This window comes from Pelobates fuscus, chromosome 5, assembly GCF_036172605.1.
Source record: "Pelobates fuscus isolate aPelFus1 chromosome 5, aPelFus1.pri, whole genome shotgun sequence".
In the NCBI taxonomy this organism is placed as follows: Eukaryota; Metazoa; Chordata; class Amphibia; order Anura; family Pelobatidae; genus Pelobates; species Pelobates fuscus.
This window is the reverse complement of record NC_086321.1, coordinates 194170571-194190513: the sequence shown is the minus strand read 5'-3', so window position 1 is coordinate 194190513 and position 19943 is coordinate 194170571. Positions and strand designations below refer to the sequence as shown.

The 19943-nt window shown below is 42.0% G+C and overlaps 1 protein-coding gene across 3 annotated transcripts in view; it reads left to right on the top strand.

Moving 5' to 3' along the window:
• Window positions 1–19943, top strand: part of IPO4 (importin 4) — a 126078-nt gene that overhangs the window by 12268 nt on the left and 93867 nt on the right. For all 3 annotated transcript variants that reach the window (XM_063454922.1, XM_063454921.1, XM_063454923.1), the window contains exons 2-4: window positions 2736–2822; window positions 4434–4513; window positions 19373–19414. In XM_063454922.1, coding sequence (XP_063310992.1) covers window positions 2736–2822; window positions 4434–4513; window positions 19373–19414 — 209 coding nt within the window. The remainder of the gene's footprint in view (window positions 1–2735; window positions 2823–4433; window positions 4514–19372; window positions 19415–19943) is intronic.

Below are 19943 nucleotides of genomic sequence, written 5' to 3'. Positions count from 1 at the left end.
AGTTCTGGTTCCTACCTCCTGAATTTTCTTCTTCAGGTTCGGACATGGAGGTCTGGAGCTTGGACAGCAATTTTGCTGATTGGGCATCCAGTATTCTTTGTAGCAAGGACGTAGTCAGTATGCAATCCTCTGGTAGAGCGTTCGGGTGTAGTGAACTTGAGTCCCGGCTATCCTCCGACTCGTGGTCACCATCTCCTGGGCCTTCCTTAACCGCCAGCGTTTTTTGATTGCTGTCTCTTGGCAAAAAAGGCAGACTTGTCGCTCTTGTGCTTGCCCTTGCTATGAGACATGTTGCAGGGTGCTGTTGCTCTGATATTAGGGGTTAATTGTTGATTTATGAGCTTATTTTGTTCCGCCATGCACGGAGCTACAGATTCATGCGGCCATTCCCTTAGGCGCTTTGCTCTGCCCCGCGTTATAATCCCTTTTAATATTCACTCAAGGTAGGTGGGCGCTCTGCCTCCTTCTCTGTCATGGGGGGCTAATGTGCATGCACTGTGTTGCTTTCCTATGGGGATTTTACTGACGCTGGATATCCTCATACAAAACGTCAAGCAACCAAAAGAATCTTAACTACAAGGAAGTGCCTCTAGTGGCTGTCTGACAACCACTAGATGCAGTCTTAGTGTTGAAATGTAAACTCAATGGTTTACATTGCAGAACTAAGGCAATTAATTTTTAAATCCCAACAGTTTTGCATGAAATTAACAATTAATTTTGCATTCCAAACTATGATTTGTGAAGTGATTTTCACATATAAAGTCAAAATAGCCAAATTGGAAGAAATCTCTAAGTCAACTATACATTTATTTTGCTACTCTGGACTTAAATTTTAACATTTGATTTGAATTCTGACTCTACTAATAAACCCCATTAGTGAATAGCTCTCACAATTTCTCTTAAAGGAACATTATAGGGTCAGGAACACAAACATGTATTCCTGATCCTATAGTGTTAAAACCACCATCTGACCCACCTTTGCCTCCCTAAATATAGTAAAATCATACTTATATTCAAGTCTGCAGCTGCTACCTCTGCCCCTGACATCATCAGAAGTGATTCTACAAGCTAATCACAATGCTTTCCCATATGATTGGCTCAGACTGTCAAGGAGGCAGATCAGGGACCCAGCCAGTCAGCATCTCCATTGAATGAATGTGACTCTCTGAGGAAAGTTCAGTGTCTCCATGCAGAGGATGGAGACACTGAATGGCAGTATTGCACCGCAGCACTGCCAAAGGAAGCACCTCTGCAGCCATCTGAAGAGTGGCCAGTATTTACAATGTAAATACCGCATTTTCTCTGAAGAGACAGTGTTTACTGCAAAAACAAACCCAAAAGGGAATGATTATACTTACAAGAACAAATACAATAAGCTGTAGTTTCTCTGGTGACTATAGTGTCCCTTTAATGCAGGGCTCGACAAATCCCAGGCACCAGGTGGCCATAGCTACTTAGAATGTCTGTCTGTTAGTGTGTCTGTCTGTCTATGCGTGTATTTGTGTGAGTCTGTCAGTCCGTTAGTCTGTCAGTGAATTTGTGTGTTTAGGTCACCATTTCCTCCAATCGCATGGGAATTATGTTTTTACTCCTTTTTTTTTCCAATGCTGTGCTGGTCTCGCTGGAGCTAGCCTGCCTCCATAGCTGAGATTATCAGTTACCGTGTCCTCATAGAAATGCATGAAATCAATTAAAAGCATCTCTATGGGGAACGTTCAGCGCCTCCTTGCAGAGAAAGGAGAAGCTGAATGTAGGTGCTGCATATTGTGCACCACTGAGATAGGAGACACTTTAGTGGCCGTCTGAGTGACAGCCACTAGAGGTGTTACTAGGCAGCAATGTAGACACTGCCTTTTCTCTGAAAAGCCAGCAGGGACAGGCTACAGACACCAGGGCCATTACATTAAGCTGTAGTGGTTCTTTAAGAAGTTCCTTTAAGAATTGACTCCTAACTTTTTTAGCTGGCTCCTAGATTGAGGGCACATTTGTAAAACCCTGTATTAATGACACACTTTGACCTTTGGCAGCTATGTTTAATCTAAATTTTAGACATCTCCCACTACAAATAAAGCTAATTGGCACATCTATTTTGTTACCTGGTGATAAAGTTAGCCTTATTGGGGGTAAATCATCTCCAAGTAAATGATGCATGTTTCCAGATATGCACAGCCCACAGTCATGGCAAACACATGAAGAGGAGATTGCACATTATTGTGATATATGTGTTCTATAATCTAGCTAAATCTGTTCCCCCCTGGGCTGGCAGCCATTTTGTTATAGGCTTACTTATTGTCCATTTTAGGAATCTCTGACATAAAAAATATTGCATGCTGCATTCTTGTTCTACTGACTCAGAGTCCATGATAATGCAGACAGATAATGTAACTGATGTATTTTTTATTTCTGAAAGTGAATGCTGGGGGTAGTCGCTCCCACACAGTACTGTACTAGATACAGAGCTCTTATTTTCCATCATTATTTAAATTCATCCTGTGTATTCATGGACAAGCTGAAGGAGGGGCTCTTCAAGTGATAGTATTAACTACTTACGCTTGACTAAATGATCTGGTCTAGGCTTCCCTTTAGCTTGAGTGTAATCTCATTTTAGTATACCTCCCTTTATTCTGAAGGTTTTCTTGCAAAGTCACAATGGCTTTATAGCAAGCTTTATTTGTTTTTATGCTTCCTTCTCTGTAACCTTAATTCTATACATTTTGCTTTATTTTTTCCAACAGGCCACAGCACAGCTTAAAGAGGCGGTAAAGGATCCTCTGATTATCCCTGCGTTGTGTGATGTTTTGAGGGGTGCTCAAGATATGCAGGTATTTTCTCCATGAGTGCAATAAAGATGTTTGGTATGGCATCCATATGATTCAGTATCAGTATAATTCTTTGGGTACTGTCTGCAGCCTTTATTAACCAAATAAATGTATTATTTAATGGGCACTCTATTTTAGGTACATATAGTCAAAGAATTCCTCTGATGAACCTTTATGTTCTAAATAGAGAGCTCCAGTAATCCCCAAAGTCAGGGCACTGTGGTGACACAAATGGTACCGGACATAAAAATTTGTATTTTAATCCCTTGACTAGTTACCATGGTTTGCAATGGAGTAGGCTGTCTCTACATGCCACCTTAGGAGAGGTGCCTTCTGGTCTCTTGATCTTCTGCATGGCATCTGACTGATGACCATGGGAGCAAGTGATGTATTATCACATCTTTCTGAAACTGTGAATTAGGATAAAGCTTTGGAACGTTTGAGACCTGAAGCTGTTTCTGCTTGTATGGTTGCAGAGATATCCTGCTGCACTGGATATCAGGTACAGTCTCCATTCAACTCTGCTTACTCAGTACTAGTATAGGTGAGCTGCAGGGGATTTGGAAAGTGTATTTGGCTGTTTGTGTACATATATGTAAGCGTGTCAGTGTTTCTGTACATGTTTTTATTTTATTTTATTTTTTTATGAAAGATTTTGTGTGGTTATTTTTTTTTTTTTTTTTTTTGCACGAATGTGTGTGCACCACTTTGCTGCCTACATGCTTATGTGTGATTTAAGATTAACATGTATTTATATGTGCAAGATGCTAATTATTTGCGTGAGTGGGTGTATGAAAGAGAGTGCAGCTAGTCTGGCTTGTGTGAGCCTGACTAATATGGTAAGTGTGAATTAGGCCTTATATGGTACTGTGAGTGTGAATTAGTCCTCGATTTAATATCTTTGGTTCAGCTTTTCTTATGAATAGTTTTGGATAAACTTTTAAAAAATAATTTAAAGGGACACTTTAGTCACCAGAAAAACTACAGATTTCTACTTCCTGCCGCTCAGGAAAATGCTTCTTCATTAACCCAAGCAGAACAGAGGGGATGAAAGGGCAGCTGGAAGCTCTCTGCTAGCATTAAAACATTAAAATTGTTTAACGCTGAATGAAAGGACACCAGGTACTCCCGACTGCTTCAATGAATTTGTATGGCTAGATGAAATTGTGTAATCTCTGCCTTAGTCGTACCTCCAATAGGTGCCAGACTGCGGGTGGCCAGGAAAACCCTTATTTTGTGATAACTTGTTAGAAAAAAATGTTTTAACACTGAATGGAGGGATTGTATAGTCCAGCCTCTACAACCAATGAAATGGTTATAGTGCATACAAAGTACTTTTAATGGGTTTCTATCTTGATGATGTGAACTGATCTTTTGATTGTTGTAACACTACTCTACTTTCAGTGTAACTTTTGTGCATTTAAGATAAGGGTGAGCTTATTATTATTGGTGTGTTTTTATATATGTATACATGTGACTATTCTTCATTTAGACATTCAATTATACACATAGCATATGTCTGATTTACACATTTTTCCAAACAGTGTCTGTATGTACATTTGTGTCATTGACGATGCAAATGTTCCAACAAAGCTATTTATACATTTCTTTCAGATCCGCCAATTTGCTGCAGTTCTGTTGCGTAGGCGCCTCACTAAACACTGGAAACTAATGCCGAAAGAACAGCAAGAAAAGTTAGTAAATCAAATTTGTTACCATTTATGTCTTCTCTCTCAATGATAGCAAACTGCACCCCCACATCTGGTCTACATGTTGCATCTTACTTTTATTTAGATTTAAGGTGATAAATTAGAGTGTTAAAGGAACACTCTAATAATAAAAACGTGAGTGCTGCATACAGCACTTTTAATGGCTACCACTCAGCCGCTAGGGTTTAGTTGCCATTGATAGGGCAGTATGCAGCATTCACTTTTTTACTATTATAATGTGTGAATTGAAGCATCCCCCAGTCTTAAAGATACCAAAAAGATATACCCAGGGTCTGAAAAGACCCTGATAGGTGCTCTCTGCATGCCCCCTTGTAGGTGCTAATTGGTGCTGGGTTTTACCAACTGCCCAGCACCTATCACAATGTAATCAGCAGTAACCGCATGCCAAGATGCCACATGAGATGTAAATCTCACTGTTGTGCTGCAAACAACCAGTACATGGTAACTTCTGACACAGCAGAGGGATTTTCTATCTAAAACAGTGTAGAGTCTAAAGTTATGATCAGTGGAATCAGTCTTTAATTTATTTGGACAAGCAAGGATCTGATACAAAGGATACCTTATTAATAAAAAAAAAAAAATTAACAGATTACCCTGGTTTCTTGATTGATCCTAATTGCTCCTGACGCTAGACGGAAATTTTACGCCATGCTTGTCCTAGCGTTCAGGGCGCATGCCGGAAAATTTCCATCATTTAGATCGCGGGGTTAACGTTTCTCTGGTCTGCCTCAATATCTGAAGCAGACCGGGAGCATCCGATTGCGTTGTTCTTGACAGGCTGTCAGGCTGTCTCCCTGCTCTTCCGCGGCCAGTGTGAAGTGCAGGGAGACGGTTCAGCTCTGATCTTCTCCCTGTAAAAAAAATAAAGTTAAAGTACACACCACCCTTTCACCCATCTTCATTAAAACTAACCCCTTCCCTGCCATTTGATCTCTGACTACATTTAGTGGAGAATTGGGGAATTTAGTGTTAGGCTAACTAGGAGTTAATGTTAAAAAAAAGTTTTTAAAAAAAGCTATAAAAAGTTAAAAACATTTTTAATAGTACTTTACTGTGATCTGATTTTATTTAACCCCTGTGGGTTAACTTTACATTTTTTCAACCCTCAGGGGTTCAATTTATTTTATTAACTTAAATATTTTAAAATTATATATTTTGCTAGCAGGGGTGGGTGGGAGTTATGGGAAATTGGGGTGATTACTGTTAGTGTTGCTTACTGCTAGTTAGGGATTAACGGTAAAAAAGAAAGTTTATAAAAATTTAAAAAGTGTAATTTAAAAAAAAAAAAAATACATTTAAAAAAATGCTCATTACCACTACAACTGGATCCAACTAGCGAGAAAATGGTCCCACGCTAAGGGTCAAAATGTTCAAGTATACACTATAAAAGAGCGCACAAGCATTATACAATATTCCAAACAATATATAAAGCAGCTAAAAAAAATAGAACCTTCCCAAGTTCCAAAAGATAACACATTTTTAAAATAAATAGTATCAGTGCTTTGGCAATCTTCCCCTTAGAAAGATTATGGGGAAAAAAAGCATGACTAGTAAAATTACTGAATAGTGAGAGTCCCAAAGTTAGTGGTAATAGTTAGTGGAAAAGCATATATTACAAAATTGCATGGGATATGGTGTAGAATGGCATACAGTTCTGTATTGTTACTTTGTAGTTCCTGTCTTCACTCCAAGAGAAACGAAATAGCCACACAAAATAGTGGTGGTGCTTATTTCTAAGCACCACAAATAGGCATATGGTGCAGTACAATCTGAGAGTTATGTCAGGGTTACCACTCCGCTGGTTTGATGCTTCGAGCTGCTCCTGTGCACTGGAGCCGATCCAGACCTCAAACACCTCGGGACGATGCCGACCTGTGATAACATAATACTTGCTTCCAAGCCTCCAAGTTTGAAACTGCAGCCAAAAACCGTGAGACCAAGGTTTTCTCAAGATAGGTTGCTGTTGTGGTACTCCTGCTGATATATACCCTTCGCATGGGTGAAGTTATCGGTATTCTTAAAGGCATATTGATTGTAACTACTTTGACATGTTAAAAGTTCACTGATTCAATGTCCGCAATTATATGCTTACACGGAAACATGTAAAGTCAATATATAGGTACAAATGAGATCGATAGATGGATATATATATATATATATATATATATATATATGGATATATATACACACACATCATGATGCAAAGTGCATAAGAGTATAGATTACATATGGTATTATGATTGTTATAAATTGTTGTTTTTAAAACATATTATTCCTATGATTTAATATTGTGTCCACTTATAGTTACGTTAACATAAATACCGGTAGTTAAAATAATTTATTATGGTGTAAATTCATGAGATCTGTGCAATCAAATTGATAAGAGATAAATGGGATCACGTTAAGAAATTCGATTTAAGTAGAATAGACCTAACCAAAAAAACAAATTAAATACATTAAGTTCAACAAAGTGGTTAAGATAAAAATAGAAAAGTTATACACAAACCCGGCCCTACCCCGGGTTCACCCTACAGCCATCAACCCCCACCAATACCCACTCCCCCCCACCCCTCTCCCCCTTCCCGTAAATTTTTTTTTTCTCTTTCCTCTTTCTCTCCCCCATTCCCCTAACTGACTTCCCTCCCCCACTCAAAGACCCCCACACCCATACACACATACCTATTGCCCCCGCTCACACCCCCCCCCACCACACCACAATTCACACTCAAAAACACCTACAGGCACCCACCAACGCACCTACATTGAATCATCGACAAGCTCCACCGGGGTGACCGAACCGTGCATAACCCACAGACTCAACGACAACCACACGCCCACCACTCAACAAGGGCCACACATCCACAGGCGTAAGATAAAAAATAACACCAACCATGAAGACCTCACTACTCCCCCCAACAGGCCAGACAGGCCGCAACCCCCCTCACACCCAAACCAGACCTACAGACCGCCCAGATCAGACAGACCAGGACCATACCAAACCCACCTGATCTACACCGCAGTGCCGTACAACACAATTTAGCTAAGAGAGGCATTGAGGCTAGTGGTGTTGTGGAGAGAGGCACTGAGGCTAGTGGTGTTGTGGAGAGAGGCACTGAGGCTAGTGGTGTTGTGGAGAGAGGCACTGAGGCTAGTGGTGTTGTGGAGAGAGGCACTGAGGCTAGTGGTGTTGTGGAGAGAGGCACTGAGGCTAGTGGTGTTGTGGAGAGAGGCACTGAGGCTAGTGGTGTTGTGGAGAGAGGCACTGAGGCTAGTGGTGTTGTGGAGAGAGGCACTGAGGCTAGTGGTGTTGTGGAGAGAGGCACTGAGGCTAGTGGTGTTGTGGAGAGAGGCACTGAGGCTAGTGGTGTTGTGGAGAGAGGCACTGAGGCTAGTGGTGTTGTGGAGAGAGGCACTGAGGCTAGTGGTGTTGTGGAGAGAGGCACTGAGGCTAGTGGTGTTGTGGAGAGAGGCACTGAGGCTAGTGGTGTTGTGGAGAGAGGCACTGAGGCTAGTGGTGTTGTGGAGAGAGGCACTGAGGCTAGTGGTGTTGTGGAGAGAGGCACTGAGGCTAGTGGTGTTGTGGAGAGAGGCACTGAGGCTAGTGGTGTTGTGGAGAGAGGCACTGAGGCTAGTGGTGTTGTGGAGAGAGGCACTGAGGCTAGTGGTGTTGTGGAGAGAGGCACTGAGGCTAGTGGTGTTGTGGAGAGAGGCACTGAGGCTAGTGGTGTTGTGGAGAGAGGCACTGAGGCTAGTGGTGTTGTGGAGAGAGGCACTGAGGCTAGTGGTGTTGTGGAGAGAGGCACTGAGGCTAGTGGTGTTGTGGAGAGAGGCACTGAGGCTAGTGGTGTTGTGGAGAGAGGCACTGAGGCTAGTGGTGTTGTGGAGAGAGGCACTGAGGCTAGTGGTGTTGTGGAGAGAGGCACTGAGGCTAGTGGTGTTGTGGAGAGAGGCACTGAGGCTAGTGGTGTTGTGGAGAGAGGCACTGAGGCTAGTGGTGTTGTGGAGAGAGACTTGGAGACTATGGTGAGGCCTAATAGAAAGCTGTTGTTGTTGGGGGATTCCATCATAAGAGGTGTGGAGATGGACAATGGTGGTCTTGTGAGGTGTCTTCCCGGAGCTACTGCTCACAGAGACAGGAGACATATCTGTAATATTGTTAAGCGAGCAAAGCAGGAAGGCAAATTGGATGTACTTGTCCATCTAGGGACAAATTACTTGGCTTGCAATGAGGTTTCAGAGGTTAAGGAAGTTTTTAGTGTTTTTGCCAATGATATACGGCAGGTTGCTTCCACACTGTCATTCTCTGAAGTTCTGCCTGTGCATAACATTTAGAACGACAGGCGGATGCGTATTAGGGACTTTAACTTGTGGCTTGGTGAATGGTGTCGGGAGCAAGGATTTGGCTTTATTTCTCATGTAGCTCTGCTTGGAATGGAAATAAACTGTACAAAAAAGATGGTTTGCATCTTTCTCAAAAGGGAACAAATGTTCTCAGTGAGCAGTTCAGAGGTTTTGCTAGAATGTATTTAAACTAGGGGGGGGGGGGGGCAAAAGGGTGATAAAACATCAATCCAACTGTCCCCCAAAACAAGGACAGAAGGTGCCTGTAGCAAGTGTGTTAAAAAATGATAAGCTTAGAGTCATATCTACAAATGCTCGCAGTTTAGGGAATAAGATCCATGAACTTGTGGCAATAATGGCAACTGATAGTGTAGATTTAGTCGCTGTTACTGAGACATGGTATAATGAGAAAAATGACTGGAACATAGCAATACTAGAGTACTCTTTATATAGAAAAGACAGGAAAGGGGGAAGGGTGGCCCTATATCTGAAGGCTAGTATAAAATCTAGCCTAATAAAAGTTAGTGAGGCGAACATAGTCCGTTTGGGTTACGTTAGAATTTGTAACACAGTAACTCGTGTAGGTGTGATTTATAGGCCCCCAGGACAAATTGAAGAGTTAGATAATCTGCTAGTTGAGGAAATTGCTAAAATGACAATGAAGGGGGAAGTTATCATCATGGGTGACTTTAATCTTCCTGATGTGAATTGGAAAACAAAAAAAGCTGCTTGTGACAGGGGCACACATATTCTAAACTCCCTACTGGGATTGTCTCTAAAACAAGTCGTTGAGGAGCCAACTCGTAAAGAGGCCATACTAGATTTAGTGTTAACAAATGGAGATTTGGTATCCGATATTACTGTAGGTGAAAGTTTAGGATTCAGTGATCATCAGTCAGTGTGGTTTAATATAAGAACAGTGACTGAGTCACACCAAAACAAAAGTTTTAGACTTTAGAAAAACAGACTTTTCTAAAATTAGAATATTTGTAAAGGAGTCATTATCAGACTGGAGCAATTTAAATGGAGTCCAAGAGAAATGGGATTATTTAAAAGTTGCACTACTGAAGGCAACAGAAAATTGCATTAGGCTTGTCAGTAAAAGCAAAAAAATTCATGAAACCACTGTGGTACTCCGCAGATGTGGCCAAAATAGTAAAAAACTAAAAGTTAGCATTTAGTAATTATAAAAAGAAACAGAGTGAGGAAGACAGAATGATCTATAAGATTAGGCAGAAAGAGGCTAAGCAAGTTATAAGAGCTTCCAAATCACACACAGAAGAGAAAATGGCACAGTCGGTAAAAAAGGGGGACAAAACTTTTTTAGATACATAAATGAGAAAAGAAAAGTAAAACAAGGATTAGTTAGATTAAAAACAAAAGAAGGAAGGTATGTAGAAGAGGATAAAGGTCTAGCTGACTGCCTCAATGAATATTTTTGTTCGGTATTTACAGATGAAAAACCTCAGTTAAGAAAAATTATAAATTAGTTATTTATTACACGTGAGTTTAAAGAGGAAGAGGTTCTATTTCAACTGTCAAAAGTAAAGACAAATAAGTCAATGGGACCTGATGGGATACACCCAAAGCTATTAAAAGAGCTTAGTGGTGTACTAGCAAAACCATTAACAGATTTATTTAACCAATCATTGATAACAGGAGTAGTCCCAGAAGATTGGAAGTTGGCGAATGTTGTGCCCATTCACAAGAAAGGTAATAGGGAGGAGTCGGGCAACTATAGGCCAGTAAGCCTTACTTCAGTAGTAGGGAAAGTGATGGAAACCATGTTAAAGGATAGGATTGTTGAACATCTAAAAACACATGGATTTCAAGATCAGAGACAACATGGTTTTACTTCAGGGAGATCATGCCAAATCTTATTGATTTTTTTTCATTGGGTAACTAAAATTATAGATCAGGGTGGTGCAATTGACATTGCTTACCTAGATTTCAGTAAGGCTTTTGACACTGTTGCACATAGAAGGCTTATCAATAAACTACAATTTTTAAGTTTGGATTCCAATATTGTTGAATGGGTAAGGCAGTGGCTGAGTGACGGGCAACAGAGGGTTGTAGTCAATGGAGTATATTCGAAGCTTGGGCTTGTCACCAGTGGGGTACCTCAGGGATGTGTACTTGGACCCATTCTCTTTTTAATATTTTTATTAGTGATATTGCAGAAGGTCTTAATGGTAAGTAAGGTATGTATTTTTGCTGATGATACTAAGATATGTAACAAGGTTGATGTTCCAGGAGGGATAAGCCAAATGGCTAATGATTTAGGTAAACTAGAAAAATGGTCAGAGTTGTGGCAACTGACATTTAATGTGGATAAGTGCAAGATAATGGACGTAAAAACCCAAGGGCAGAGTACAGAATATTTGATAGAGTCCTAACCTCAACATCTGAGGAAAGAGATTTAGGGGTGATTATTTCTGATGACTTAAAGGTAGGCAGACAATGTAGTAGAGCAGCAGGAAATGCTAGCAGAATGCTTGGTTGTATAGGGAGAGGTATTAGCAGTAGAAAGAGGGAAGTGCTCATGCCATTGTACAGAACACTGGTGAGACCTCACTTGGAGTATTGTACGCAGTACTGGAGACCGTATCTTCAGAAGGATATTGATACCTTAGAGAGAGTTCAGAGAAGGGCTACTAAACTGGTTCACGGATTGCAGGATAAAACTTACCAGGAAAGGTTAAAGGATCTTAACATGTATAGCTTGGAGGAAAGACGAGACAGGCGGATATGATAGAAACATTGAAGTACATAAAAGGAATCGACACAGTAAAGGAGGAGACCATATTTAAAAGAAGAAAAACTACCACAACAAGAGGACACAGTCTTAAATTAGAGGGGCAAAGGTTTAAAAATAATATCAGGAAGTATTACTTTACTGAGAGGGTAGTGGATGCATGGAATAGCCTTCCAGCTGAAGTGGTAGAGGTTAACACAGTAAAGGAGTTTAAGCATGCGTGGGATAGACATAAGGCTATCCTAACTATAAGATAAGGCCAGGGACTAATGAATGTATTTAGAAAATTGGGCAGACTAGATGGGCCGAATGGTTCTTATCTGCCGTCACGACAGATGCAACTAAGGTGCCGGTTCCATTCCACTGTCCTTTCTCGCCTTGACTACTGTAATCCGCTTCTCAGTGGTCTTACATGCTCCCAACTTGCGCCCTTACAGTCCATAATGAATGCGGTGGCGAGACTCAACTTCCTGTTCACCCGCATTTCCCACGGCTCACCCTTCTGTCAGTCCCTACATTGGCTTCATAATGCTGCTCCCACCTATCAATCCTCCCTAATACACAAGTATGTCCCGTCTAGGCCCTTATGCTTTGCTGAAAACTTACGCCTATCTTCTACAAACACAAAGATAAAGCACTGCGCTTATAACAGCAGTAGCTTAGTATCCAACAGCTTAAAATACATAGTAAAAACAAAGAGAATGTTACCTGCGCTCTGGCCTAAATCCCCATGTACATTTAAACAAAATGGAGGCTCTTTAGTTTTATTCCAATGGCCATTTGAATATATAAGCTCACCTGCCACGTCAAGGCAAGCCTCAATAGGTGAGTTCCTACACTAGCCATTAGATATGCTGATATCAGCCAAGAATCTCCAGTGAGACAGGAAGGGGTATTTTATAAACCCTTTCACATTTAACCCTTTATAGGGCTTCTACACATACAACAAACTTTGCTGGTATCAGACAAAGTAAACATCTCTAATGAGACATGAAGGGGTGTTTTATAAACCCCTGAATAGGGCTATAACACATACAAATCACCTTGCTGGTACATCTAAAAGGCATTTCTCTGATGAGACAGGAAGTGGTGCTGCCCCTACATACTTATAAACATAGCTGTGTGATACAAACATCATATACACAAAGATAAAGCACCGCGCTTACAGCAGCAGTAGCTTAGTATCCAACAGCTTAAAATACATAGTAAAAACAAAGAGAACGTTACCTGCGCTCTGGCCTAAATCCCCATGTACATTTAAACAAAATGGAGGCTCTTGAGTTTTATTTTTAGTTTGCTGAATTCCCCCAAAACCCATCTAAATAGATGGGTTTTGAGGGAATTCTTAAATGATTAAAGACTAGGGAAGAGACTGATGGGGAAGCAATCTGTTCCAAAGGAAATGAGCCTCCCATGAGAAGTCCTGCAAACTTTAATTAGCAGTAAGGGTGTGAGCAGCAGACAGGATAAGGTCACCACCAGATTAAAGAGAATGAGAAGAAATATCACCGGGGCTAGAGCTGTTTAGAGCTTTATAGGCAATCCTTAGAATTTTTAATTGACTTCTTTAGGATACAGGAGGCCAGTGTAAGGATTTACAGAGGGGTAAGATGCGAGAGTAACGACAAGCGAGATAATCAGACTGTATAGCGTGATTACGGCTTTTGGGGAGACCAATTAGAAGAGAATTATCAATGAGAAAATACTAGAGCATGAACAAGCTCCTTTGCAGCATCTTATGTAAGAAAGGGTCAGACGCAGGCAGTGTTTTAAGGTGAAGGTTTTCGGCAACAGCCTGGATGTGAGGCCATATTTAAAGGTAAAACCAAGACAGCAAGCTTGCAAGGATGGGCTGATGCGGGTAGCATCAACTTGCATGCAGAGTAAGGAGGAGGATCAGTGTTATGAGGAGGAAAAATTTGTAGCTCCGTTTTAGAGAGATTGAGTTTCTAAAAGCGGGAGGACATCCTAACTGAGATGGAAGAAAGGCAACCGGTAACACGTTACATGACCGAAGGAGAGAGATCGGGGTAGTATAGATATATCTGGTGTGTAGGTGGTAGCGGAATCCAAATTAATTAATATGTTTGCCAAGAGAGGCAGTATAAAAAAACAAAACAAAAGGGGACCAAGAACAGAGCCTTGGGGTACTCCAACTGAGACAGGACTATAGAATGTAAGCTCGTTTGAGCAGGGTCCTCTTCAACCTATTGTTCCTGTAAGTTTATTTGTAATTGTCCTATTTATAGTTAAATCCCCCTCTCATAATATTGTAAAGCGCTACGGAATCTGTTGGCGCTATATAAATGGCAATAATAAATAATAAATAAATAAGGAAGGACGTGTCATTAGAAAAAGAGAGACTGAATGACTGTTGGGAGAGAGAGGAGGAGAACCATAAGAGGATAGTGTACGAGGGATTTGGAGTAGGAGGACATGATCAACTGTGTCAAAGGCAGCTGAGAGGTCAAGAAGAATTAGTATAGTATAGTGACCTTTGGATTTAACCGCAATTAGATTGTTAGTTACTTTAATCAGAGCCGTCTCAATAGAATGGAGGGGACGGAAGCCAGATTGGAGAGGAGAGAGTTGGAATTGAGAAAGCAAGCCAAATTTGTTAAGACAAATCTTTCTGGAAGCTTTGAGGAAAAAGGGAGTGAGGCTATGGCACTATAGTTGGGTAAGATGGGCCAAGAGAAGCAGTTGTCTTCCCTCCCACACAGATTAAAGCTTCCTCCCCCCCCTCCTCCATATCACCTCACTTTTTTAACATTCTACTCCCTCTCTTTGCAGGCTCAGTGCACATGCATATGCTCTGAGCCTGTTAAACTGTGATGTTAGACGGGGGTACACCAGGAAGCTCTGTCTGGTTCTGGATTAAGGAAAGTTAAACTTCATTTAAAAACGTTAGGCAATAGAATGATGTCAGTAGGGCATTATTCTGTTTTAAACATAAAAGGATAAGAGAACCTCTTTAAGGGCATTACTCTATTTTAAACAAAATAGGGGTGGAGAAACCCTTGAAGACTTTCCATGGGGTCCTCCACATGACATTGAACAGCCTAATATTTTGATGTGAGCAAGTCTAAAACTCTGCACACACCATGGAGAACCAGGGATGAGCCAGTACCTGCGGCTAACCCTACGTTAGCTTTCTCCATATTTAGTGGCCACAGATTGGCTCTATACAGTGGTAAAATTGAGCCCTTTAAATCACCCCTTTAAATCACCATGGCAAAGCGATCTCGCTCAGCCACTGTAATTCTTGGGCTGGCTGCAGTCTGAAAAGACCTTGGCAGGGTCTCCCTGCATGCCACCTTGCCCCTTATGAGGCGTATGAGCCGTTCCCTCTGGTTCAAAGAGCTGATGAAACCTCACTGATTACATTTACCCCTTATGTGTGGTACAGGAGTCTAAAGGCCTATCCTGATAGCATTTAGGTGGTCTGTGGAACTTAGGTAAATTACATTTGATCCCTTACACACCTCACATTAAATACTTCCTTCTGATTATTAGAAGTTCTGTAGGACACCAATTACTTCTAATTGCTCACTTGCAAACCTGCATGGGGAAGGGGGCACTACTTGGAGATCACTTTTGATGGTTAGTAAAGAGTCCTAAAGAGAAACTTCCCTATTCCGTCAATTCACCCCTTAGCTAATTTGCTTAATATTTTCTGAAGATACCACTATCATCAAATTAAAAATTACTACATGACTATACCATGCAAACGTCTCTTGCATAGGGACATCACACAATTCGAGTCACTCTGCTCATCCCTCCCGCACGCAACAAAAGGCATCTCCTTGCTCTATAACCTGCTCCTAAGGGTGTACAACAGACCACCCTTAAGGCTTACTGCAAAGTGGGAAAGTGAGACAGGACAGGGTCTAACAGCCCAGGACTAGGACAAAATTTACATACTCACACACAAATGCTCAATCAGTTCGAAACTCCAAGAAACGAGCTACAAGCTCCTATCCAACTGGAACAGAACCCCTGATACACTGCACCACATAAACACAGGCAGCCCAAATAACTGCTGGAGATGCGGAGGGCGGCACTATGATCCACATATGGTGAACTTGCCCAGTTATAACCCCCTTCTGGATGATGGTAAACACTAAAATCCGAGGGGGGCGGGGCCGGACCGCCGAGCTGGCTGGTCGCATGCGAGACCAGCTCCTGCAGCCTGAAGCCAGAAACAACTATATTTGCACAAATTTTAGCTCAAAACCTGCCAGCAGCGGTGGTCCTCGCCGGGCAGAGAGCCCTGGATCTGGGGTGAGGCTGGCCCAAGAGGCTACAGTCCCCTGGAGGAGGAATCCTATCCGACGTTCCCAAGGCCTACTCCGGAGGCGAGTGGGGCGGACGGCCGCTGCCCTGCCGCTTACCGTTCGGGGCTTAGAGTCGGACCCGCGGGTATACCGGCCCCGTTCCCCCCCCTCTGGACCGGGGGGGTGATCCTGGTCTACACTCTCGAGACCTGCTCGTCGACAAGCGCAAACAACGAAGCAGCAGGACCGCTCAGACCCACGCCCCAGGCAGTGCCACCAAAATGGCGGAGGCCTTGCGAGATGGTGTTGAGACCGGAGCCCTCACAAGCTGCTTATCCATGGCAGAAGTACGCAGAGCGGACTGCACACATCGCAGAAACTAGCTATAATCAATATGGCGGAGATTACACTCGAGCCAGCTGACCCAATAGAAGAGACCGATATACTAGCACGGCTGGACGCCACATTTCAAGCGTTTTGAAAAATAGCAGACCGACTGAGCACAAGTGAAGCTCGAGCTTCAGACCCACCTGAGACGCCACCATACCTCTCCCGCCCAGAACGCACACCCAGTCAGGCCAAACGCGCCAAAATATGGCGGAGGAGAAGACGCTCTCTCCTGCAGGCAGGGGCACACGCGACGGCGCCCAACAGCGTCTACCACACAGTACATCAAGCCGCACTCAAGCGTGTGGGAATGCAGCAGCTAGCCGTGAGAGCTGGGAAGAGCCTGCACTCATACCCGTGAGGGACCCACATTACACCCACAGTACACCTGCAAATATACCTGGGAACAGAACGGACACCGCCCACACCTCGGCAAGCAGACAGCGGAGTACATGAAGCACGCTTATTGAGCTGCACACGTACCGCACCGAATTAACCCCCTGCCTCCTCAAGCAACCCTACCGAGCAGATCCCTACATAACTCTCAACTCCTGCCATCGGAGAGACTGGGGCAGCCGAAGGGGACAGTGTACCTGAAACAAACCAAGCTCACAACGTAATCTATTACTGCTATTTGTTTACCATAAGCGTTGACTTAGCTTTTTTGTTTAGGGAGTTAGTGAGTTATATTTAGGCTCTCAGTGCAAATTTTCATGTATTTAGACAGTGCAAAAATACTTGTGTATGCTTAACATTGGGTCTAGCTACCTAAGCGGTGACAATCCTTTACACACACCCTAGACAAGTTAATTCAACCTGTGTCTATGCTGGGGGCTCAAAAAGTCTGCATTGTACTGTGATGTCAGGATATTGCTAGTTCATCTAATCTGCGCTAGAATCATACAACACTTAAACGCCTATCGTTATGTCAAAGCGTGAGCTCCTTAATTAATAAACAAGCGCTGGTAATTCTATAATTCTATAAACACTATACATGACCTTAACTACATCTATTGTCTAACGTAATATATCAATTAGTCATGGACCGGAACACTCATGTTAATATAAAATTGTGCAAGTACTACCATGTACCCCACTGTTATAACTGTCCTTGAAAAGTATGTGGAATGCCGTTGGGGTACCACATACGCGTTGTTTTACCTTTATGCACAACAAAAATAAAGAATTTAAAAAAAACAAAAAAAAAAAACACTAAAATCCGAGAACTCACGGACTCCAACCTACCGCTCCAACCTCTCTCCATGCTCCTGTATGACACAGATATGACCATTAAGATTTATTAGAAATCTCTGACCAAACACCTATTGACGTCGGCAAAATCCCTCATACCTATGCTCTGGAAGCGGATGGGATGGGTGGACAGGGTGGGAGAGATATATTCAATGGAATCTGACTGCAGCCGTACATGGTCATTCAGACGCCTGCACTAAGACCTAGACCCCATGGCTGTTGTATACTGCCACCAATGGCGCAAGCACCTAAATCCCCTCTTCCACCCCCACATATCCCTCCTCTTCCCACCCCATTTTTTCTCTTCTCTCTCTTTCTCTCTCTTATTCCCATATCTCAGCTCACTGCCTGTGACCCCCACCTCTCTCTAGTTCCCCCCTCACCCAAACCCGGACAGCTAACCTCCCCTCTACTTACACGCCCCTGACTGACACCCATGGAGATTAACAGATAGCGGGGGTTGCCGACTGTCGCCAGAACCTGTAGACGACCCGAGGTGACTCCACTGCGTCTATATACGTTACAGCCTCAAAGTACAGTATTGTTACCCTAATGTACCTCTGTAAGAGTAATAGAGTACTTATTGTCACTAGATCGGTATAAGCCACTGCTGCTAAACATTAATCAGTTACGGACCATAATGTACACAACTTTACTCTATACCCTATGTTGTAACGCTATGTTCTTGATATTGTAATTTGCTCATACTACCACTCTGGATTTTGCTATATGCTATACTGTAATGATCCCCAAGCAGAAGTCATTGATCTATTGTTTGCAAAACTCAAATTCTGGATACTTGTTCTATGCAACATTGTACGGTTAACTAAGCAGAAAGCTTTCATCTATTGTTTGAAAAATCCTAAATAAAGATTGTCCAAAAAAAAAAAAAATATTCTCTGAAGACCCTATCTTCCAGTTAAAGGTTTAATATTTTAAACCATAATCGCTAACTTGTCATTGTGCAAATAATCTATATGTGCAGCATAAAACGCCTCCAATACAGAGAAATTTGGACTTTTCTGCTGGTGTGTAACTGCACCTCTGACAGTTGCCATCCAGTCAGTTTAGAACTTTTTTCTGGGCTGACTTATGTCAATTCTGTGCATAAATGTTCTGTGAAAATGCCAACAATGTGAAGGTTGAAGTCCTTTGTGCATTATGTTTCTTTCCTGCTTGGCTGCAGCAATGCATAGTGCTGGGGGTGCCTTTTGATTGGGTGGTTGGAGGACATTATCAACAAAATGTTCTCTCTCCATACGCTGTGCGCATTCAGAGTGCAGTGTTCAGTGATTCTGATGTATTTGATTCAATACATCCCTATCAGAAGGATTTGATGTGCGCATCATGGTTATTGCCCCACCGGCGCCTTAGGTCCAATAATGCATCCTTTTGAGAAAGCACTTGATTGGACAAGATGATAAATTAAAGTTGACGAAAATGTGCGTTGACTGGACTGTAGGGAAAATTTGGGTCTCTGCTGAGGACTGAAGTTAAGTTTTTGGCTGTTAAACATTTTTAATCAGACGAAATGGGGTAGGGGACACAAATATAAGGAATCAATAAGACAAGACCCAGTGGTAATAATGATGTTTATTGTAGTAACTCTCTCACAGACTAACTGTTGTGTTTTTAGTTGTCATAGTTCAAAGATAATGTTTAACTATGAATTCTAACTGCATTTTTGTATTGTGTCCATTGATTGTTGTATGTAAAATATTTTCATTTCACTCCTCTACTCTCAACCCCTATGTCGCTTGTTACCCATTTTCTGATAACACGTTTTATGTTTTACTTCCTGTTTCACTCTAGCCTGAAATCTCTTCTGTTAGAAGCTATTCAGAGAGAGCCAGAGTAAGTGCAAATAAGTGCATATATTCATTTGTTATTATCTTATGGAGAGCACATTTTTACATGTATTATTTCCTTGGTTATCTGGTTTCTTTTTGCTGGTTTTCTGAATACAAGTTCTTGTTTCTTTTATTTTGATGTTTTTTTACTGAGTTCACAGCAGATGCAATGTATGTACAAAAATTAATATTCTGAGAAGGCTTGAAGCAATTACTTAAAGAAACACTATAGGGTCAGCAACACACACGTGTATTCCTGACCCTATAGTGTTAAACCCACCAACTAGCCTCCCTGACACCCCTTGGCCTCCTATTTATAGCAAGATCTTACTTTTATTGCAGTCTGCTGCTGATTGCTTTGCCCCTGATCTGCCATCATCATAAGTAATTCTCTGAGCCAATCACAATGCTTTCATATATGAAAGCACGGGATTGGCTAAGACTGTCAAGGAGGCAGATCAGGGATAAAGCCAGCACAAGTCAAACATTGCCCTGGCCAATCAGCAACTCCTCATAGAGATTATTATTATTTA